General features: G+C 40.1%; 1 protein-coding gene across 4 annotated transcripts in view; it reads right to left on the reverse strand.

Moving 5' to 3' along the window:
- The window catches only part of atp8a1.L (ATPase, aminophospholipid transporter (APLT), class I, type 8A, member 1 L homeolog), a 170,761-nt gene that overhangs the window by 114,179 nt on the left and 31,297 nt on the right, over positions 1 to 25,285 (reverse strand). For all 4 annotated transcript variants that reach the window (XM_018229477.2, XM_018229485.2, XM_018229500.2 and 1 more), the window contains exons 5-7: positions 23,009 to 23,107; positions 7,538 to 7,583; positions 6,692 to 6,732 (exon numbers count right to left, since the gene is read on the reverse strand). In XM_018229477.2, coding sequence (XP_018084966.1) covers positions 6,692 to 6,732; positions 7,538 to 7,583; positions 23,009 to 23,107 — 186 coding nt within the window. The remainder of the gene's footprint in view (positions 1 to 6,691; positions 6,733 to 7,537; positions 7,584 to 23,008; positions 23,108 to 25,285) is intronic.

Raw genomic sequence — 25,285 nt, forward strand, 5'->3', positions numbered from 1 at the left:
AATGGATACAATTTACTTCATAGCATTAGATGCCCTTATTTATATATAATGCTGAAGGTAATATTGTGTGGAGGAAACTTCAGTGTACCCTGTGCAGCATGGAGTATGTTTTGCATGCAGAAAAAAAAGTCTAGTCTATACATTAGATGTATACATTAAGGGGCAGATTTATTAAGGGTCAAATTGAAAATTTAATTTTCCAATTTTGGCCAAAACTGTCAAATTAAACTAGGGAATTATGCAAACTCGATTTGAGTATTAATGTTATTTGATTTTTGAGATTTATCATACTCTGGCCCTTTAAGAATCCGAATTCGAATATTCGCCACCTAAAAACTGCTGAATTCCTGTATAAGTCAGTGGGAGAGGTCCAATGACCAATTTGGAGATATTTGTAGCCTTCCTGAAATTCAAAGTTTTTTGGAGAAAAAACTTGAATCGAGTTGATCGATTTTTCGGGTTGTTTAAATTCGTCCACGTTTTCAAAATTTGATTTTACTAATCAATTTCCCAAAGTCGAATTTCAAATTCAATCGAATTTAAGGGAGTTTTAAAAAACTCACATGAATTCCAAATTCGACCCTTGATAAATGTGCCTCCAAGATTTAAAGAAAGACCAAGAATGATGAGCAAAGAATGATATAAATGTAAGCTGTTCTCTAAATGAAGGCCAACAGAAAAGGAATCCAAGCATGCAAAGAAAAGGGCTTAAATAGTTAATTGTCATTAAGATCAATTATTTCCACTTAGTGAACTTGGAAAAACACATTAAAGATTTAGAACATGCTACCATTAACATAACTGCATTACTATCAGTTTCCCTTTCTCCGTTCATCTCCTAGCACTCCCATTATAAGAAATAAACAACAAGGCATTCAAGTACGTCACTGAAGGATCCACGCATGCCTTAACATTTCAGGAAAAAAAACAGGACAATTGTTGACAACAGAATAAACTTCCATTAATGATATTGTCAATAATGGTATCATCAACATCCTTTTATTTATATAGCTTGAACAAATACCGTGATGTGATGTAAAAGGGGGAAGGGTCACGCACAATGACACATAAGGGGGTGGAGCAACACACGCAATGGACAGAGACGTGACAAAAAAGTTAAGTACTGAGCAAATTGGGAGTGGGCTAAGGGCCCTGGCCTTCGCAGGTGTTTTACTGGCTATGCTGGTAAAATACCAGCCAGTGGCAACCCTAGCTTCAATTAGTGCCCCCCCCACCCGGTCCTACATTACCATTTCCCACCTTACCATTCACCTTACCTGTGCCAGCACCGATCATATTACCCCCATTTGTACCTGTGCCAACGGCATTCAATCCCTCAGATTACCCCCAAACCCCCAATCTGTACCTGTGCCAGCATAAGACAAAACATCCATCATAGTGTTACCCCCAGTCTGTAATTATGCCAGCGGCAGCCAAAAAAATCCATCATATTGCCCCTAATTTGTACCTGTGCCAGCAGAAGCCCAATATCCATCATAATGCCCCAAACATCTGTGTACCTGTGCCAGTAGCTATCATATTGCCCCCAATATCTACCTGTGCCAGCAGCCAGACCAGAAAATCCACAATATTGCACCAAATATCTGTGCCAGCAGGAGCCAAAAAATCCATCATATTGCCCACAAATATAAACCTGTGCCAGCAGCAGCACAGGGCAAAAGGGGGTTGGAATAGGCGGTTTATAAAATTGAAAAATTACTAAAGGCCAAGTAAACCAGGGTTAAAAAAACAAAAACAAAATCCCCTTAAAAGTGCGCCCCCCTTCATGATTGCATACTAGGTGGGCGCCTACTCTGCCTACTCCTAGTTCCGGCCCTGGGCCCCATAGACGGGCTAATAAGCTGCCGACTCGGTATGTCGGCAGCTTTTAATCGGCCCGTGTATGGCCACCTTAAAGGAGAATTCAACCTGTGGGGGAAAAAAACTCGTACTCCCCCACCCCATATAGACCCCCCTCCCTCCTCCCCCCAGGCTAACTACCTGCCAGGGAAATGCCCCATACTTACATCTCGGCGCAGATTCTTCCAGAAAAGTTCCACACGTCCATCTTCCGGCTCCTCTGTAAGCTGACTGAGAGATCTGTATTTCTGCACAAGCGCAGTTGGAACAGTTTGCAACAACTGTGCATGCGCGGAATTACATGGAAATTGACGATCTCTCAGTCAGCTTACTGAGGAGCCGGACGAAAAGAAACAAATTTAAAAAAAAAAAAAAAGAAGAAATTACTGTTACTGGTCCTTTAAGGCTGCTATCACATTGAAACACTATGATCACATTTTATCATTATTTTTATCATTATTTTTCCCTGTAGGTTTGTGGACAGTGGGAGGAAACCAGAGAACCAGGAGGAAACCCATACAGACAGGGGGGAGAACAAATAGAAGGTATAACAATCCCACTTTGGATCTAGTCAGTCTAATCAGACTAATTACACAATAAACAAAATATATAAGATGCAGTGACTATTGATGCAAGTAAAAAAAAAAAATAGGTATGTGCTATTAATGCAAATATGGTTGGTTGTTCAACTTCCCTTTGCTTCTCAGCTTTTCCCCTTGTATAATAAACCTCTTGTTATTTATTATGCCTCAGACTACTGCCAGCACAAAAGAAAAGAGAAATGTTCATTCATTATCTTTGTTTGCCCTGATACATTGGGGCTGCAGGGGGAGGAGAGCAGCATTAAACAATAATAATGCATGCTACATATCTACCGTTTCATTAAATATACAGGTTCGAGTTTAAAAGGTTGAATAACATTTTTTCAATACAATCAATGATTATTAGATTTATGTTCAACACAGAAATACAGAGTCTTGCTCCTTTAGAATGTTTACATAGCTCATAGTTTTTCCTGGACACAATATCATGGCATTTTAGTAACGTGCTACAAAATATAGACACAGGTATTGGACCTGTGAATATCATAGTGAGGCATACCATAAAGTGGTTGTTCACCTTTAAATTAACTTTTAGTATGATGTAGAGAGTGATAGTCTGGGTCAATTTGCAACTGGATTTGAATTTTTATTATTTGTGGTTTTTGAGTTATTTAGCTTTTATTCAGCAGCTCTCCAGTTTGCAATGTCATCAATCTGGTTGCTAGGGTCCAAATGACCCTATCAACCATGCATTCATTTGAATAAGAGACTGGAATATGACCAGGACCTGAATAGAAAGAGGAGTAATAAAAAGTAGCAATAACAATAAACATGTAGCCTTACAGAACATTTGTTTATAGTTAGTGACCCTCATCTGAAAGCTGGAAAGAGCCTGAAGAATTTCAGCAAATAATTCAAAAACTATAAAAAATAAAGATAAATTGAAAAGTTGCTTAGAATTAGTCATTCTAACAAGTGTATTTTTTTTGTTGTAATATTGGTGTGTAGGTGCATCTCAGGTCATTTTGCCTGGTCATGTGCTTTTAGAAAGAGCCAGCACTTAAGGATGGAACTGCTTTCTGACAGGCTGTTTCTCCTACACAATGTAACTGAATGTGTCGCAGTGGGACCTGGATTTTACTGTTGAGTGCTGTTCTTAGATCTACCAGGGAGCAGTTATCTTGTGTCAGGGAGTTGCTATCTGGTTACCTTCCAATTTTTCTGTTAGGCTGCTGGGGAGAGGGAAGGGAGAGAGTGATGTCACTCCAATTTGCCGTACAGCAGTAAAAGGTGACTGAAGTTTATCAGAGCAAACGTCACATGACTGGGGGCAGCTGAGAAACTGACAATATGTCTAGCCCCATGTCAGATTTCAAAATTAAATATGAAAAAATATGTTTTCTCTTTTTAGAAATGGATTTCAGTCCAGAATTCTGCTGGAGCATCACTATTAACTGATGCATTTTGGGGGGAAAAAACACTTTTTTCCATGACCGTATGCCTTCAACATAAAGGTGAACCACCCCTTTAACTAGGGTAACCGTTTCAAGAGAATATAAAATTGTTGTCCATATTATACTTTATGTTGGTTATTAAACGTGTATATTAAACGTATGTATAGTATTCACGATACAACTATAAATAAATGTGTTTAAGGTATATCAAGGTATACAAAACGGCCCTATTTGGTTTATTTAACATTTAAAAGATCTTTTAACATGCTTAAAATATGGTGATCCAGATTATGGATAACCAATACTTGGGGCCTGGGATTTTCTGGATAAGGGGTTTATCCATAATCTGAATCACCCAGATTTATAAATGGATAAATTTATATTCTCTTGAAATGGTTACACTAGTTAAGGTATGTCTCGCGATAATATTCACTCTATGTACATGCTCTCTGCAGTCACCTATTTATAGAAAAAGATAATTTCAGCACCTATTCAACACGTTATTTTTGAATTCCCTTTCCAGCTGTCTGTAGCACCCATCTACCCATAATTATATGCAACAGTATCCTTCAGTACTCTTTGTACATTGCTGGCTGCTCAGTCTGACTTTTTTCTTACTTATCACTGAATGGGGCAAGTACATCCTGGATAACAATTCAATTGTTAATATCCATTTTACTTTAACATTTTCTGGTCAACAGATATGTTTAAGAACGGTTAACGTTAAACATAAACAGAAATTTTGCCAGCGAAAATAATAAAAAACAAATACCCGTTTTACTTAATGTTACGTATTAAAGAAATCAATATTTTCACACTGCAGCCCGAGATGCTTGACAAGGAATTCCATACAATCAAGTCACATGGTTTCATAAGCACTGCCACAGTTTGAAGCCAAATAAGCACTTATTCAAAAAGCTGCTTGTTATAAGGTATTTACAGATTAATACCTATAGGCTCCAGTGGAGTAAAAGCTATTTTCAGATGTAAAAGAACCATATTTATGATTTATATTTCCTTCATCCCTTCAGAATTCTACTTCCTCATAGAGGTATGCGACCTGTTATCCAGAATGCTCGGGACCTGGAGTTTTCAGGAAAATGGCTATTTCCATATGTATCTTCATACCCAAGTCTACTAGAAAATCATATAAACATGAAATAAATCCAATAGGATGGCTTTGCTTCCAATAAGGATTGGTTATATCTTAGTGTGGATCAAGTACAAGGTTTTGTTTTATTATTACAGAGAAAAAGGAAATCATTTCTCTGTCTCTGCCATTCCGTAATTCAGAGCTTTCTTTAAAATGCTCTTCTTTCTGGGCCTTCTGTCCTTCTCACAGTTTTGAAACCACTGCACATCAGATTAGTTGCCATTTGTATGTATATGGGTATGTTATCTTTATGTATATAGCGCCACTACAGCAGAACAACAAATTAATAGACCAAACAGGGGGGCATTGCAATAACACTGAATACACACATATACACACTTTCAAATTAAAGAAAGACCTAGTGAAGTAAGATCTAGACATTTGGCCTGTTCCATCTATACATGTAGAGGATCAAACTACCACTCAACTAAAAACCTACATTTTCATTTAATAATTTCCCCATTCTAGTGAACGCCTCCCTAATTTCCATTCAAAGATGTACTAACTAGGTTATCAAGTAAAAAAGAAATAGAAGAATTTCATTATAAAAAGATATTCGATTCACTCTCGCTTTTCCTTCCAGGTTGGAGAATATATAGTGAATAAAGTACCCCTATTGTAAAATATAAGGTTATTATAAGTCACCAAGGAGTTCCATGACCAAATAAAACCACAAGGCTGAAGTGCTTTTATACAGGTCATGGAACTCTGAGGTTACTTCTAATGTCCTCATATTTTCCAACAAGTGGTATAGGATCCCTTATCCGGAAACCCGATATTCAGAAAGCTCCGAATTACGGAATGGCTGTCTCCCATAGACTCCATTTTATCCAAATAATCCAAATTTTTAAAAATGATTTGCTTTTTTTTCTATAATAGTAATAATAATAAAACAGAGCCTTGTACTTGATCCCAACTAAGATATAATTAATCCTCATTGGAAGCGAAACCAGTCTATTGGGTTTATTTTATATTTAAACTCATTTCTAGTAGACTTAAGGCATGAAGACCCAAATTACAGAAAGATCCGTTATCCAGAAAACCCCCAGGGCCCGAGCATTCTGGATAACAGGTCCCATACCTGTACTTTATTATAATACACAAGTTTTAGTGAGTCATGCGCGAAAATTACATCACTAGTCACCGTTTATAAGGATATAATTTACAAGATAATAATGTAATGTAGTGTTCCATGACCTGTATAAAAGCACTCGGCCTTTGGCCTTGTGCTTTTATATGGTCATGAAACTCCTCTGTAACTTATAATATCCTCATATTTTACAAGAGGGGGTACTTTATTCACTATATAATCTACAGTCTGGTCATTTCCCTATGGAACCAGACTGTAAATTATATCCTTATAAACGGCGCGTTCTGACGTCAGAATTTGATGCCGCGTGTCCCCCCACAAAATGTAGATTATAATGCATAATGTACGTCCTACTACAAATTTATAAAGATATCAGAAGTCATCTCGGAGTTATGTGTCCTGTATAAAAGCACTCGGCCTGTGGCCTCGTGCTTTTATATGGTCACATAACTCCTTGGTGATTTATAATATCTTTATAAATTACAGTAGGGGGTACATTATCCACTATATTAACTACCAAAAAACAAAACTGACCTTCAATAAATTGGTTTTATTACAAAAGTGTTTTTAAAAAAACATGCACGAAATGTACCTTTTCCCAGTGCACGATTTCCCAAGCACCATTTCGCAATACTGAAAGAAAGAAAGAACACAGTTAAGAACGGATATTTTATTATGCCAGCCAAATAGCAACATGGACATTCACCAAAGAAGGTGCCACCAAAAGTATCCGCAAGCAAGTGTCACAGCTGAAACTGGCAGGTCTTACTTATCGCATGGATGGGGGGCATGATCAGCCTATGCCTGTATGTTAAACAGTATGTTTAAAGCAAAATAAAGCCAATGTCATTGCTTTATAGGATGAACTAAAGTCCAGGTTAAAATTTAGAGTGGTTTGCGTTAAGGCACAGAGTTGCTGTATGCTATTAATAATTTAATAATAAATATTATGTTTGGAAGGTTACAGTCACACTGTCCTCCATTTCTGTGCTCACGTCAGTGCACTGAAACTCTCCAAAAAGGACAGGAGTAGGAAGGCCATCATGGTGGAACCCAGGTGAAAGTCCTTCTTGAAGGACATCTGTAGATTACCATGCACAGATCTGTTGACTATAAAAAGGGTGCACATCTGACCTGTACCTTCAAACAATCTTTTATAATTTAATTTTAACCAGGCCAGAAACAGCAAGTTTGTGTTGTAGGCATACATTTAACTGCTGGGTAGAAACAGCTTATTTTGTATAGTCAAACTCTAACGCATTAATGCTTAATTTTCAGAATGGGAAAAAGATCTCCTGACACCCTTCAGAGTACATCATGTCTTTGCACTGAGCTCTTACTGTGAGCTGCCAGCACATTCCTTTCTTGAATCCGAGACCTATTAAACGCACTTCATCATAATCATGCAATGGAAGAGAGTGAGTGAGAGGAGGCTTACCTTGAGTTTTCTTCTTGTTTACAAAATTATCAGCTTTATGTCTTTTCTGTCAAAACAAAAATTGAAGAGCTGATGTAAATTCTGGTAGTAAATGCATAACACACACAAAGACCCTCGTCTGTTATATAGCGCATATAAATATTTTCTGCATTTCTACACTATGTATAAATATATAAGGGGGTAATATAATAATCTCTCTAAAGCTTTATTTACCAGTAGGTCTTTCCAGCTGACACAAGGTCACCCATTCTGATTAGAAGAAAAGAGGTTCCGCCTAAATATTCGGAAGGGGTTTTTTTTACAGTGAGAGATGTGAAGATGTGGAATTCTCTTCCTGAATCAGTTGTATAGGCTGATACATTAGATAGCTTTAATAAGGGGTTGGATGGCTTTTTAGCAAGTGAAGGAATACAAGGATATGGAAGATAGCTCATAGTACAAGTTGATCCAGGGACTAATCCTATTGCCATCTTGAAATCAAGACTTGTATTCCCCTCGGAGGCAAATTGGAGAGGCTTTAAATGGGGATCTACTAGCAGTTAAGCTGGCCATGGATGCAAAGATCCGATCGTACGAATCATGGTACGATCGGACTTTCCCATCTCCCGACCCACCACTAACCATTCAGATCAAAGTCTTACCAGTCAGATTAGTTAAAGAACAGATCAGCAATGTTCTGCCCCTGACAGCAATCGTACGATATCTATGTCCAACCAAAGCCAGTGACAGTCTCCCACTGAAAATCGTACGATCGGCAATACACACAGAGATATTATCGGCAGCCTACCTGTCTAACCTGTCCGATCGACCAAACGACCGATCTTCGCCGGACGATAAATGTCGGGACTCTCCACACACGGTTCGAAAATCGTACGAATCCTCGATTCGTACGATCAGATCTTTGTGTCTATGGCCAGCTTTAGGCAGGTTATATAGAAACAACGTTGTTCCTCGTGGGACAAAGCAAAAAGCTGAAATAAAGCACAAACATTCATCTTTTAAATGTTTGTGCTTTATTTCAGTCTGTTGGTTTGTCCCTGAGAAAGAGAATTGATTATGCTCGAAACATTGGATTTTTTTTGTAATAAAACGTTTTTCTTTGTGTTAAGTCCCAGTGAGTGTGGTTTCTTTATTTATTTTATTTGACCAGCACCCGGGCAGTTCAAATTTTTGCAGGGTTGTGCTGGACTTAAAAGGTAGAACTTGATGGACTAGTGTCATAACAAGAATATATACAATAAATAAGTTACAGTATTAAAAAAATATGGCATAACCTCATATTTGTGTGTGTGTGTGCTGGCCCGGACTGGCAATCTGTGGGTTCTGGCAAATGCCAGAGGGGCTGCTATAAGGTGCCATAGAAAGTAATTATTTAGTGGGCCGGTGGGGGCTGATTGGGCCTCCGTGTACCTGAAATGCCAGGGCCTATTTTAATTCTCAGTCCGACCTGAGTGTGTTTGTTTTGCCCTAATTTGCCAAAGACCGGATACTAATATGAAACTATGCAGAAATGTATTTGCATATCTGTTGCTTTGGCTACTATAAACCCTTGGCAAGCTGCCAACTTGGTCTGGAATGGCTGAGTCAGCAAAATGTCTGCCAGCTTTATTTAGTAGGGGAGCAGTAGCAACATCAACAGAGGAGTTTTCAACAAGCAGCCAAAGAGCAGCATGAACCGAGACCTTTCCCATCCGTATGTATAAATTCAAATAAGAAAGTATATTCTGTGATCTTAATAAGCTACAATGTTATAGGCACATAAGTACAGTAAGACCTACCTCATAATTCAAAGTCAGTTTAAAGTAGGGAAACACATGGAAGATGAACGTCTATACAAATAATGTATAATTTAACAGTATTTCATTTTCACGTAATGTTAAAAAGTCTTTTCAAGCACAAACCAAATATTGCGTTTATGCATGAAAAGCCTTAATTCTTAATGTCAGCCACTCTAATGGTTTTATATGCTGTGGAACCGACAATATGTAGATGCCAAGGGACTTTACGAAGTTATTGAAAGCAGAGCAGATTGAAAAAGGAATGAAATGCAGAAAGATGCCATTGAGTCATCTTAATTAACGATGACTTTACAAATCAATTGCGTAATCAGAGTATGAATGTTTCATTGTAGTACAGTATTTAAGAGATGGGAGCAGTGAATTTTCAATAATGGTATCGATTGTAGGTAAGTAAACATTTGCTAAGAAAACAATAAAAATAGGCAGAATGAATGCGTACAGATTTTATTAATTATATAGCAGTAAAAGGATACATATACAGTAGCTACACAGTTTACCTATACAGGTATGGGACCTGTTATACGGAATGCTTGGGACCTGGGGCTTTCTGGATGAAGGATATTTCTGTAATTTAAATCTTCATACCTTAAGTCTTCTAGAAATTCATGTAAACGTTAAATAAACCCAATAGGCTGGTTTTGCTTCCCATAAGAATTAATTAGATCTTAGTTACGATCAAGTACAAGCTACTGTTTTATTATTACAGAGAAAAAGGAAATCCTTTTTTAAAATTTGGAGTATTTGATAATTCAGAGCATTCTGGATAATGGATTTCCGGATAACGGATCCCATACCTGTACAGTGAAACAGGCCTGGACTGGCAATCTGTGGCTTCTGGCAAATCACAGTCACTGTGTATTGGGCTGGTGGGGGGCTGTTTGGGCCTCTGTATACTTGAAATGCCAGGGCCTATTTGCCCAGGCCTGAAGTGAAACATTTCGCCAGAATTGATTCACACTTACAATTGCAGATTGTTAGGAGACTGTAGGGGGAGGGGCCTGATCACGAACGTTTACAATCTAAGATTAAAGAGAAGGTCAGAAAAGTAAGGAAAAATAAGCAGGAACTGGCAGGATTGGAAGGATTAGAAGAAAACTAGAAGCAAAGTCAGATCAGCAAAACAAATGAAATTACTGAAGGGGTAAGACAAATTATCTGCAGTGCACACTTTTTATAATGTGTCCACAGACTCCTGGATGGGTCTGAATAAGAACAAGTACTGGATGATGCATGTGCACAATTATTGGGTTTGGCTGGTGAACCTACACCTTAGATCAGTGGTCCCCAAAATGTGGCTAGGTCCCCAAGGGGGGGGCTTAAACAGTAGAAGGGGGGCAGAATAGAGGTCAATTAGGGTGAAAAGAGAGGGTGAATGTTATCTTGGATATGTCTTCAGTTGAGTATGGTTTGTGGATGCCTGATGGAATTCGAGGGTGTGTAAGATTTGTTTTTACTAAATGTTTGAATCTGATTGCACAACAATGAAAGTAAATAAAGCAAAGATCAAGTACATACAGTAAATTAAATGTTATTTACATGCCATACAATGAGAATTTATTTTCAGCGAGGGCAATGCTTTTATATAACGCCAGGCAGCTCTTCTCTCATTTTTTTTTTTTTTTAACCAGAAGGTCATTGCAAAGCTAATGACACCTTCTTTCTGCCAAGTTTAATCTTATACAAACACTTGTATTTATAATCACTGATTTCATTTGGAATTTTTTCCATTTTGTACTATGGGCACATTTACTCTTTATGTAGCACAGTTAACTCTTTGTACAGAGATTAAAGGAAAAGGTAACAAGGTCAATGGGATAATCTAAAAGGTCCTGTAGTTAAATGAAAGGATGCATGCAATGATGGAATCATAATATATCTTCTAGCCACAGGCAGATTTACATAAGAATGGCCTAGCTAATTATCTCTAATTATGTATTGATTGTCTTGGCTCTATTAAGGCATTCTAGGAACTACTCAGAGACAGCTGCAAGACTGCAGGCATAACACTGCCCCCACAACAGAAATGGAATCCCTGGCTTTCAGAACTGCTCTCAGGGCCTGTCCACAGGACATATTTTCAGATTACACCCAAAAGAAGTTAGACGGGCAACTCAGGTAGAGGAGTATGTGCTCAGTGCTCTATTGGAACATTGAAATAATTTTGAGGGGAAAAATATTTACTTTGCCTTCCTCTCCTGACTCTTTCTTGCTTTCAGATTGGGGGGCGGGGGGTCACTGACCCCAGCATGCAAAAAACTACTGCTCGGTCAGGCTTCAATTCTATTGGTATTGCTACTTTGTATTACCTTATCTTTCTATTTAGGTTCTCCTCTATTCATATTCCTGTCTCTCTCTCTCTCTTTTAAACCACTGCCTGGTTGCTAGGTTAAATCTGAATAACCCCTTTAAAGGGGACCAGTCACCCCAAAAAAAATGATTCCAAATCTTATTTTATCAAGCAAAATAAACTTTAATTACACTATAAAAATTATTTGAATCTTGTTTCCTTCCATCTGGGAATTCATAATTATAGCAAGAAGGCAGGAGCCATTTTGAGGACACGGTTATCAAGGCAAGCCTTGCATCATCTCAGAATCTTGTTTTGTGCACCAGTATGGGGGACCTGATGTCCATCACCATGCACCGGTTACACAATTAGATGGTAAAGAGAATGGGGGAATGTGGGGAGCGTAGTGACATCTAGTAAGTGCTGAATGGAAAGTGAACGTAAGGCATAGAGGAGGGGCAGTCAAAATTTGATTGACAGCGGGGATTTTTAAACAAATTTACAACAGCTATGAATGCTTTAATAAAAAAAAGAATTTGGATTTCATGTTTAATTTGAAAATTACTTTTAATATACAGCTTTTTATGTCTGGGTGACAGGTCCCCTTTAAGACTAAATGTGTCCAAAATATCAGATGAAATCTGTGCAGCAAGCAGTTATGTTGCATGGCCCCATAAGGTGCACCACAGACATTCTGTTTTTTCCCCCCACTCTGTCAAGGCCTTGTACAAAGATGCCCTGCCATACTTTGTCACTATAATTGCTCCTTCTCTGCTTCCCTAATGTGCTAGCCTTCCGTCACAGATCCATGCCACGTCACAAGATTAGTATGTTGAAAAATAAGCTGTAGATGGATGTGGACATATTGCAGAAAGTGTTTCCTGCTTTCCCATCCCCTTCCATGGACTGGCACATTCAGATCAGATGCACATCTGGCCAGCCAGGAAGGAAGCTGGAGGATCATCAAAGTGAAGGAAGAGCCAGTCAAGAGGATTGAGTAAGTACTTTAGATGGCAAGACATTCACAATTGCTTCAGTGAAGGACATTAGTATCAGTTTCAGGCTTTGTTCTGTTTTGAGGATGATGATGTTGTTGATAACAGTACCCCGACAAACATAAATTAACCCTTTAAGTGCCAGCAGAATTTCACATTTTGGTTACGCGAAATGCCAGCCATTTTTTAAACATTTGTGCTCTCTCACTTTAGGGGCATTTTCTGAGGGGAAACCTATAGTTTACCTAGGAAAACTATACATTGTTTTTTTCGGGAGAAACTGAGCTTTTTAAATGTGCCTGAGTTTTCATCTATTTCCACCTCTGCAAAAAGATTTTTAGCGCTAAATACAAAAAAAAATGAAAAATTTCTATTTTTCACAATATATGAATTTATACCAGAAAAATATTTCATTTTACGAATGAAAATCCAACTGATTTGGAAAGCCTCATATCTCTCGAACGTGCCAATACCAGATATGTATAGTTATAGGCAGATTTAGGACTTCTGTACAGCAAAAACTGTCGGCAGTATATTACCGAATTTTGAAAGCAGAAGGCAGAAAATGGCATACTTCAGATTCCAAGGCCACAAAATCCTGAAACATTAGGTTTACCCCAGAAACCCATATATTTTTGAAAAGTACACATTCTGCTGATTCCAAAATGGGTAACTATGTCTCTCTACTCCTAACTACCAAACATCAAAGCTTGTCTGAGCGTAGTGGTTTTTATAAAAATGTATCAAAATTCTGAAAAATCACTTCAAAGGTTTTATTTTGCTGCTCCGCATATCCCACACTGTAATAGGTACCAAGAAAAAGCACCCTGAATATGATTGTCAGGGGTCCACTGAACAGTTCGATGCCCATTGTGCATAGCTTTACCAATTTATCTGGCATTTACAGACCCCAATATGAAGTTAGCACATACAAATTGTCCAGGACTTTACTTCAGCTACTGAAAAATCAACACATTGACTGCATTTTTTGTGGGGTAAAAACACAAAAATATATGTTTACCCCCAAAAACCATATATTTTTGGAAAGTACACATTCTACCGAATCTAAAATGGGTACCCATGCCTTTCTGCTCCAAACGACCGAGTCGCAAGGCTTTCCCAAAATTGACGGTTTTGGTGAAATATCTGAAAATCGCCTCAAAGCTTCAACTTTCCAGCACCCTATCGCCCATGAATCATTACTTACCAAGAAAACGCACCCTAAATATTATTGCCAGGGGTCCACTGAACAATTTGGTGCCCATGGTGCATAGGTTTACCAAAGTATCAGGCATTTAGAGGCCCCAAAATGAAGTTAGCGCATACAAATAGTCCTGTGGGTAACTTCAGCTAATGAAAAATCCACACATTGACTGCAATTTTTGTGGGGTAAAAACACAGAAATATAGGTTTACCCCCAAAACCATATATTTTTGGAAAGTACACATTCTACTGAATCTAAAATGGGTACCCATGCCTTTCTGCTCCAAACGACCGAATCGCAAGGCTTTTCCAAATTTGTCGGTTTTGGTGAAATATCTGAAAATTGCCTCAAAGCTTCAACTTTCCAGCACCATATCACCCATGAATCATTACTTACCAAGAAAACGCACCCTAAATATTATTGCCAGGGGTCCACTGAACAATTTGGTGCCCATGGTGCATAGGTTTACCAAAGTATCAGGCATTTAGAGGCCCCAAAATGAAGTTAGCGCATACCAATAGTCCTGTGGGTAACTTCAGCTAATGAAAAATCAACACATTGACTGCATTTTTTGTGGGGTAAAAACACAGAAATATAGGTTTACCCCCCAAAACCATATATTTTTGGAAAGTACACATTCTACCGAATCTAAAATGGGTACCCATGCCTTTCTGCTCCAAACGACCGAGTCGCAAGGCTTTCCCAAAATTGACGGTTTTGGTGAAATATCTGAAAATCGCCTCAAAGCTTCAACTTTCCAGCACCCTATCGCCCATGAATCATTACTTACCAAGAAAACGCACCCTAAATATTATTGCCAGGGGTCCACTGAACAATTTGGTGCCCATGGTGCATAGGTTTACCAAAGTATCAGGCATTTAGAGGCCCCAAAATGAAGTTAGCGCATACAAATAGTCCTGTGGGTAACTTCAGCTAATGAAAAATCAACACATTGACTGCATTTTTTGTGGGGTAAAAACACAGAAATATAGGTTTACCCCCCAAAACCATATATTTTTGGAAAGTACACATTCTACCGAATCTAAAATGGGTACCCATGCCTTTCTGCTCCAAACTACTGAGTCGCAAGGCTTTTCCAAATTTGTCGGTTTTGGTGAAATATCTGAAAATTGCCTCAAAGCTTCAACTTTCCAGCACCATATCACCCATGAATCATTACTTACCAAGAAAACGCACCCTAAATATTATTGCCAGGGGTCCACTGAACAATTTGGTGCCCATGGTGCATAGGTTTACCAAAGTATCAGGCATTTAGAGGCCCCAAAATGAAGTTAGCGCATACCAATAGTCCTGTGGGTAACTTCAGCTAATGAAAAATCAACACATTGACTGCATTTTTTGTGGGGTAAAAACACAGAAATATAGGTTTACCCCCCAAAACCATATATTTTTTGAAAGTACACATTCTACCGAATCTAAAATGGGTACCCATGCCTTTCTGCTCCAAACAACCGAGTCGCAAGGATTTCCCAAAATTGGCGGTTTTGGTGAAATATCTGAAAATTGCCTCAAAGCTTCAACTTTCCAGCATTATATCGCCCATGAATCATTATGTACCAAGAAAAAGCACCCTAAATATGATTGCCAGGGGTCCACTGAACAGTTAGGTGCCCATGGTGCATAGGTGCAGCAAAGTATCTGGCATTTAGAGGCCCCAAAATGAAGTTAGCGCATACAAATAGTCCTGTGGGTAACTTCTGCTAATGAAAAATAAACACATGGACTGCATTTTTTGTGGGGTAAAAACACAGAAATATATGTTTACCCCCCAAAACCATATATTTTTGGAAAGTACACATTCTACCGAATCTAAAATGGGTACCCATGCCTTTCTGCTCCAAACTACTAAGTCGCAAGGCTTTTCCAAATTTGTCGGTTTTGGTGAAATATCTGAAAATTGCCTCAAAGCTTCAACTTTCCAGCACCATATCACCCATGAATCATTACTTACCAAGAAAACACACCCTAAATATTATTGCCAGGGGTCCACTGAACAGTTTGGTGCCCATGGTGCATAGGTTTACCAAAGTATCAGGCATTTAGAGGCCCCAAAATGAAGTTAGCGCATACAAATAGTCCTGTGGGTAACTTCAGCTAATGAAAAATCCACACATTGACTGCAATTTTTGTGGGGTAAAAACACAGAAATATAGGTTTACCCCCAAAACCATATATTTTTGGAAAGTACACATTCTACTGAATCTAAAATGGGTACCCATGCCTTTCTGCTCCAAACGACCGAGTCGCAAGGCTTTCCCAAAATTGTCGGTTTTGGTGAAATATCTGAAAATTGCCTCAAAGCTTCAAATTTCCAGCATCATATCGCCCATGAATCATTATGTACCAAGCAAAAGCACCCTAAATATGATTGCCAGGGGTCCACTGAACAGTTTGGTGCCCATGGTGCATAGGTTTACCAAAGTATCTGGCATTTAGAGGCCCCAAAATGAAGTCAGCGCATATTCAGCTACTGAAAAATCAACAAATTGACTGCATTTTTTGTGGAGTCAAAACACAGAAATATAGGTTTACCCCCAAAGCCATATATTTTTGGAAAGTACACATTCTACCGAATCTAAACTGGGTACCCATGCCTTTCTGCTCCAAACGACTGAGTCGCAAGGCTTTCCCAAAATTGGTGGTTTTGGTGAAATACCTGAAAATTGCCTCAAAGCTTCAACTTTCGAGCATCGTACCGTGCATGTATCATTACCAGCATAAAGCATCCTAAATATGAATGTGGCGGGGTCTACTAAACAGTTTGATGCCCAATATGCATAGATTTACCAAACTATGTTGCATACAGAGACCCCCAGATCCAAATAGGGCATATGAATTTTCATGTATGACACTCAATATAAGCACCCGGTATGTGTATTATGTGCCATGAGACCCCCTACCAGTATGTAGACCCTAGAAAACCATACATTTTCCAAAAGTACACATTCTGACGAATCTAAAGCAGGTAATTACATCTTTCTACTGCAAACTACCAAACCGCAAAGCTATGCTAAACATAACGCTTTTTTTGAAATTTCTAAAAATAGTCACAAAGCTTGCATTTTACCCCATTATATACCCCACATTTTGTAACGTACCAGCAAAAGGCACCCTAAGTATGAACGCCAGGGGTCTACTGAACAGGTTGATGCCTGGTATGCATAGATAAACCAAACTATGTCGCGCACAGAGACCCCCAAATGAAAATAGTACATATGAATTTTCACGTATGACACTCTGACTTCTACAATACAAGCACCCGGTATTTGTATTATGCACCATAAGACCCCCTAACAGTATGGAGACCCTATAAAACTATACATTTTCCAAAAGTACACATTCTGACGAATCTAAAGCAGGTAATTACATCTTTCTACTGCAAACTACCAAACCGCAAAGCTATGCTAAACATAACGCTTTTTTTGAAATTTCTAAAAAATAGTCACAAAGCTTGCATTTTACCCCATTATATACCCCACATTTTGTAATGTACCAGCAAAAGGCACCCTAAGTATGAACGCCAGGGGTCTACTGAACAGGTTGATGCCTGGTATGCATAGATAAACCAAACTATGTCGCGCACAGAGACCCCCAAATGAAAATAGTACATATGAATTTTCACGTATGACACTCTGACTTCTACAATACAAGCACCCGGTATTTGTATTATGCACCATAAGACCCCCCTAACAGTATGGAGACCCTATAAAACTATACATTTTCCAAAAGTACACATTCTGACGAATCTAAAGCAGGTAATTACATCTTTCTACTGCAAACTTCCAACCTGCAAAGCTATGCTAAACATAACAGTTTTTATGAAATTTCTAAAAATAGTCACAAAGCTTGCATTTTACCCCATTATATACCCCACATTTTGTAATGTACCAGCAAAAGGCACCCTAAGTATGAACGCCAGGGGTCTACTGAACAGGTTGATGCCTGGTATGCAAAGATAAACCAAACTATGTCGCGCACAGAGACCCCCAAATGAATATATAGCAGACAAAATTTCCATGGGCAAAACAAAGTAACAAAGAACAGAGCCAAATGGTATAAAATCAGTAAAATCCAACAAAAACACAAAAATCTATGGATTTTTTTTTAGCCTAATGTAATTAGCAGTCAGAATCAAAGTTTGATTATTTTAGCATGGCTAAATAGGTTTTACGGATAGAAATAAGCGAACAACACCTACACAAAACTGAAAATGAAATAAAATGGCTAAACATGCAATAAAATGTCTAAAAAATCACCAATATCACTGAAATTGCAATATAGTCATCGAAATAACATACAAAAGGTATTGCGCAGTGCAATTAGCAAATACGCTATTCGCAATGGCAATAAAACAGTTTTTACAGCCAAAAAAACAGGCAATGCAATAAAAGAAAAAAAAAAACACAAAATAATGTATGTGTGCGTACAATATGCAAATTGTGTGTTGTATGTGTGTTGTATGCGTGTTGTATGCGTGTTGTATGCGTGTTGTATTCGTGTTGTATGCGTATGCAAGCGTGTGTAAGTGCTGCGAATATGTGTGACCCCCCCTGATCCCCCAAAATTGAATGTATGTGTGTGTAAGTGTGAATGTAAGTGTATTAGTGCAATAAGTGTGTGTTTGTGTGTGGGGGGGGGGCACTTACCTGGGGTGGCAGGCTGTAGGTAGTCCAGGAGGCTGACTTGGAACATTTGGAGACGTCTTCTTTTTTGGCCCTGGTGAGTAGGCGGGGCTTGATGCTCAGGAAGCGCAGGCAGCAGCAGGGCACCTCGATTTTCCTTGCCTGCTGCTGCCTTGGGGCCCCTGGGCGATCTCGCCCCAGGGGCCACTCGTTCCCCACTTCCGCTCGTTGCCTAGGGGCTGGGGGACGAGTTGGAACGGAGCGAGCGGCTTTACAAGCCGCTCCTCCGTTCAGTAAATGCAGGCAGCAGCAGAGCACGCACATTTCGCGTGTCTGCTGCTGCTTTGGGGCCCCTGGGCGATCGCGACCCAGGGGCCCATCTTTCCCCACCTAGGCTCGTTGCCTAGGGGACGGGGAAGCTACCTGGGCCACTAAGAACGGAGCGAGCGGCTTGTAAAGCCACTCCTCCGTTCTGAAAGTGCAGGCAGCAGCAGGGCACATATGCTGCACGTGCCTGCTGCTGCCTTGGGGCCCCTGGGCGATCGCGACCCAGGGGCCACTTGTTCCCCGCCTAGGCTCGTTGCCTAGGGGCTGGGGAACAAGTCGGAAACGGAGAGAGCGGCTTTACAAGCCGCTCCTCCATTCAGTAAATGCAGGCAGCAGCAGAGCACGCACATTTCGCGTGTCTGCTGCTGCTTTGGGGCCCCTGGGCGATCGCGACCCAGGGGCCCATCTTTCCCCACCTAGGCTCGTTGCCTAGGGGACGGGGAAGCTACCTGGGCCACTAAGAACGGAGCGAGCGGCTTGTAAAGCCACTCCTCCGTTCTGAAAGTGCAGGCAGCAGCAGGGCACATATGCTGCACGTGCCTGCTGCTGCCTTGGGGCCCCTGGGCGATCGCGACCCAGGGGCCACTTGTTCCCCGCCTAGGCTCGTTGCCTAGGGGCTGGGGAACAAGTCGGAAACGGAGAGAGCGGCTTTACAAGCCGCTCCTCCATTCAGTAAATGCAGGCAGCAGCAGAGCACGCACATTTCGCGTGTCTGCTGCTGCTTTGGGGCCCCTGGGCGATCGCGACCCAGGGGCCCATCTTTCCCCACCTAGGCTCGTTGCCTAGGGGACGGGGAAGCTACCTGGGCCACTAAGAACGGAGCGAGCGGCTTGTAAAGCCACTCCTCCGTTCTGAAAGTGCAGGCAGCAGCAGGGCACATATGCTGCACGTGCCTGCTGCTGCCTTGGGGCCCCTGGGCGATCGCGACCCAGGGGCCACTTGTTCCCCGCCTAGGCTCGTTGCCTAGGGGCTGGGGAACAAGTCGGAACGGAGAGAGCGGCTTTAGAAGCCGCTTCTCCGTTCCCAAACCTGCAAATGCTGCAGAACGTAGAATCTACGTTCTGTGGCATTTCAAGTTACTTTGCCACAGAACGTAGATTCTACGTTCTGTGGCACTTAAAGGGTTAAATGCTAGTTATAGATTTGACGGTTAGCTACAAAATGACATCAAAACAAGCAAAATAAATTACAACCATGGCCACACCCTAGTAGAATAGGCCCAGACAATTGTGCTGAAATGTAATTCAGGGAATAACAAAGACACTGTCCATTTAGATGGGTAATCTGCACAGTTAGGCTAAAGGTGGCCATACACGGGCCGATAAAAGCTGCCGACAGACCTAGTCAGCACCTTATTGGCCCATTTATGGGGCCCTCCAACGGGCTTCCCCGATCGATATCTGGCCGAAAGAAAAAAAAAATCCTGTTTGAATGCGGCCGCATCTGTTCGTTGATGCGGTCCCGCAATCCGACCACCTGTTACCCTTCGTTATGATCCAATCATTGGGCCCTAGGGGCCATGATCGGATCAGCCCTGATATCGCCCACCTCAAGGTGGGCATATCGGGGAGAGATCCGCTCGTTTGGCGATCGTCAAACGAGCAGATCTCTCAGTGTATTCCATTCCCAAGTGAGATTTAGCAAGATTCTAGACAGAGGTGTCTGCAAAACAGTAACATGTTATCACTGTCCTCCATATTACAAATATTAACCATTAGAGCAGTAGCTGGATGACTATGGCTATGCTGGGTTTCTCTCTATTCTCAGACATAGACGTCTGCCTGATTTTTAAACGGACAGACCAAAAACTGGATAAAAGATTTTGCGCAATTTAAAGATCCCAATTTACCAAATTATTTAGGGATGAACCTAATCCATTATTTTTGACCTAATATCGAAGCAAACCCTGGATTCAGTACATCCATAGTGTTATTGCTACTAGTTGCATGCGCAGCATTTACAAAGGTCTCTTCCATTTTACTAGCCAAAATTAACAGCCCAAAGACTAGATAAATTGCAAACGTTCCATTCAAAATCTGCATTTTATACCAAAAAGCTGCCTTTCACTGCCAGTGACGTGGATTCCATTGAACTCAATGACAGGCCAAAATGGTTCTAATCAAGTACTTCTCTGGCAGCTGAAAACCACCAGCAGAAAGTATGCCTAGTGAGTCATTGGCCTTAGATCTATGACACATGTAGGATTTAGTCAACACCCCTGCTTTTATTATCACCACAATGCAAAAAGCAATGGAAACACTTTGTCTACAGCAAACACTAGTGTTCCCAAGCAGTGCTGCCTATATTCTCGAATGTGTTTGAAACAGATGTGACGGTAGACAATAACAATTATTCGTAAAAGCACCATGGTAGTCAAAATGCCACATGCTCCAAAGGCTTTGTTATTCCAGCTATTAAGAGGCACCCTTAGTGACAAACATCTGTCCCCTCTTCTTCAAAAGTGCACTGGCCCAGGGTAGTTTCCCTGTGTGCACCACCAGGCAACCCCTTACACAGGGTAGACCCTGGAACAATATGGGGGTGTATAGTTGAGAGATAAAGTACTCTGAGAGATTGTGTACTCTAATTTTAAGCAGTTTGCCAACTCAGGGTAGGAGCTAAAATCACTAAGGGATGAGCCCCCCATGTAAATCAATCTTCAATTTTCCTTAATATGTATTAAAGTTCAAAGGCCACCAGCAAATCTCTTCTGAGTAGCTGTTTAACAGGAACCCCAGATGCTGCTGGACTAAAACAATCAACATTTTGGAAACTGAAGTCTATCAGTGTTTGGAGATCCAAAATTAAGAAACAGGATGCTAAGCAAAACACATCCAAAAATCTGCATCATTTGTTGCATTCAGATGTCCAGGTGTCGCATACTTTGAAGGACTGGTATCGGGTTTGGCTGAAAAATAGCATTTGTACCATTTGTACCAGTAAGATTCAACCAAACCCAAGATTTTATTACAGTAGGAATTACATCAATGAATGTATCACAAAGTCCTATGAGTGCGGATTTTTGCTATATATATAGCACAACAGCCAAGCAAATATAAATACACCAGTGCAGTGTGTCCCCAGTTCATGCAACAATACCCAGAAGCAGGTCCGGACTGAGAATTAAAATAGGCCCTGGCATTTCAGGTACACAGAGGCCCAATCAGCCCACACAGAGGCCCAAACAGCTCCCACCAGCCCACTAAATACTGACTTTCTATGGCACCTTATTGCAGCCCCTCTGGCATTTGCTAGAACCCACAGATTGCCAGTCCGGGCCTGCCCAGAAGTCCTTTATTAGTCACAATTCAATTTAGCCAGTCCCAATTAAAGATGTTAGAGGTTAAGGAGGTTATACATTACTGCTTCTGTGGTAGTCATTAAACAAATTACGCAAGTGTACATGCAGTTTTAGTAGTAGTTTGATAACAATTAATAAGAAGACGGGAGAGCATCCACATTTTAAACCAAAGTGGGGAACATAAGGGTTTTTAAAACTCATATTCAAAATACAAACTTAAATTGCTTTAGCACAAAACAACAGGTTAAGGTTTGTTAAAAGAGTGGTTCACCTTTAAGGTAAGTTTTAGTATGTTCTATAATGTTCTAAGAAACATTTCAATTGGTCTTCATTATTTATGTTTTATAGTTTTTGAATTATTTGCCGCCTTCTTCTCATTCTTTCCAGCTTTCAAATGGGGGTCACTGACCCCATCTAAACAACAAAATGCTCTGTGAGGCTACAAATGTATTGTTATCGCTACATTTTATTACTTCTCTTTCTATTCAGGCCCTCTCCTATCCATATTACAGTCTCTTGTTTACATCAGTTCATGGTTGCAGAAATTGCAAACTGGAGAGCTGCTGAATTAAAAGCTAAATAACTCAAAAACCACAAAAAATAAAAAACGAAAACCAAACTAAAATTGTCTCAAAATATCACTCTACATGATACTAAAAATTCATTGAAAGGTGAACAATCCCTTTAAGTGCTTGTGATCACGAATGCCATGCTGACTTCATATACAGTAGGTGTTGGCAATAAAGTGAACAACCCTTCTTCAGAGCTCATGGAAGGCATACTTGTTGCCTGGCAACACTTTCACTTTGTTAGTAACCAAGCAAGAGCCTGAAGAACTGCTTAACAAGTCTGTGGAATTAGTGTTGTGGTGACAAAGCATAGACAAAAGCATGCCTTTTGCTGAAATATACTTACAATATCTTCTATTATTTCTTTGATAGCTGCCACAGCTAAAATAAACAAGAGAGGGACCAGTGTTGTATAGCGACCTGTTGGCGACACGTCTGGAATTTGCTGTGAAAAACAAAAACAAAATGACAGCAGCTATACAGAGGCAGAATGTAAGATGATAACGTCTGCTATATAACGGAACTGTCAAATATATATTAACAGCTATGCTGCATGTTAGTAATGAAAAGAAGGTGATGTTTATTTCTGTAAAAAGTGGTGCGTCTCAATGAATTCACACTCCAGCTTCAATCCCATCGTGGAAACACCACTGCTGCATAAAAGACTTCTTACCGATACATGGGTCAAGGCTGGTAACGGTTTTGTTGGTAACACATTCTTACTTTACACTGTCTCCGGCATTCTCTTGTTCATCCCCGACTGCCTGGGGCTCATTTATAAAAAGTGGGCAAATTTGCACCTGGACAGTAACCCATAGCAACCAATTAGCTTTGTTCAGGCTGAAACGCTGAAACCAATGATCTAATTGGTTGCCATGGGTTACTGCCCATGTGCAAATTTTCCAACTGTTTATAAATGAGCTCCAGCCAAGCATCACTTCCCATTTACATACATGGAAAGCATTGCAGAAAGCACATGAGCAGAATTTATGCAGGTTGCGGTCATGTGCTTTAAAGCAGAACTAAACCCTAACATTGAATGTGGCTAAAAATGCCATATTTTATATACTTAACTTATTGCACCAGCCTACGGTTTCAGCTTGTCAATAGCAGCAATGATCATGTGCAGTGAATCAGCAGAAAAAGAAGATGGGGAGCTACTGGGGCATCTTCAGAGACACAGATCTTTACTGCTAAAGCCTTGGGCTGGTACACAATCCCAAAACATAATGTACAATATTTCTAGCCTACTTTTTTAGTTTAACTTTCCTTGTCCTTTAAAGAATACACTCAAATAATCATATTCTTTTAAGAAACTGAGTTTTAGAAGCTAAACGTGGCGTGCCCTCAGATATTCTATGGACCCACTTTTTCATACTATAGGAAATCATGCACTTTTTAAAAAGTATAGAGGCTTAACTATGATGCAAAGACATTCCTTGTCCATAAAGGGAGTATAGTAAATCTAGAGCAACTTTCAACTGGCAGATTAGATGCCGGAAAGTCTCCACTAATGCAGTTTCAATACAGCATGAAGGTTTATTTTATCATTCCATGGTCAATGTATAGAAGATATTAAAAGCAGAATGTGAAAACATTTATTTCGATTACTATGCGCAACAGTTAATTTGCATATAATTTAGTGGGGCTAAATGGCTCACATTATATCCAAAGCTCTGGGAAAGAATTCAGCAACTGGACAGCTCCCAGTCAGAGCAAACAGCTGAGCAATGCAAGGTCTGTGAAATGATTCCAGTCAAATCTCCCCTGCACACGTTATATAGAAGCAATATTAAAACCAGTGGGCTCATCTGATGGACTGCCACTCTCATAACTCAACAGTCTAGCTTCACCAAAACACAGTGGGACTCATTTATAAACACTGGGCAAATCTGCACCTGGGCAGTAACCCAGGGCAGCCAATCAAATGTTTGCTTTCATTGTTCAATCTGCAACTGCCTGTAAAAAGACAGTTACTTATTAGTTGCTGTTGGTTACTGCACATGTGCAAATTCGTCCAGTTTTTATAAATGAACCCCCTATGGCCCTTTTCTGCTGTGTATGCAACAGACTTATAATAAAACACCCTACACAATTAATTTAGGCTGCATTTGTCCAGTTCAACAGGCATGATCTAAAGTATCTACCTTTCTGAAAACATGAACATGCACACATACAGTATTTCTTACACATAATGTAAAAAAAGGGATTTTTTGCATGAACCGACGCATAACATGTAGGGCTTTTATTTATTAAGGTTCAAGTTGTGTTTTCCATGAAAATTAGAGTTTTCAAGGTTATTTTTTTGGTCAACCATTTCCGGCTTTAAAAAAAATAATAAACTTGAATTTTTCGAGATTTATTATACCCCGACCCTGAAAATAGATTAAATCTGAAAATACACCATCTAAAACCTGTCAAGCTCATGTAGGAGTCAATGGCAGAGGTCCCTTAAACCATTTGAAGATGTTAATAGCCTTCATGATGTTAAAGTTTTTTTTAAAGGTGAAGTCAACCTGTACGGGGAAAAAACCCTGCCCCCCTCCCCTGTGTAGGCCCCCCTCCCCCCGGCCTGCCTGCCCCCCCTCCGGGCAAATGCCCCTAACTTGTTACTTACCCCTCC

The sequence above is a fragment of the Xenopus laevis genome, chromosome 1L (assembly GCF_017654675.1).
Source record: "Xenopus laevis strain J_2021 chromosome 1L, Xenopus_laevis_v10.1, whole genome shotgun sequence".
Taxonomy (NCBI): Eukaryota; Metazoa; Chordata; class Amphibia; order Anura; family Pipidae; genus Xenopus; species Xenopus laevis.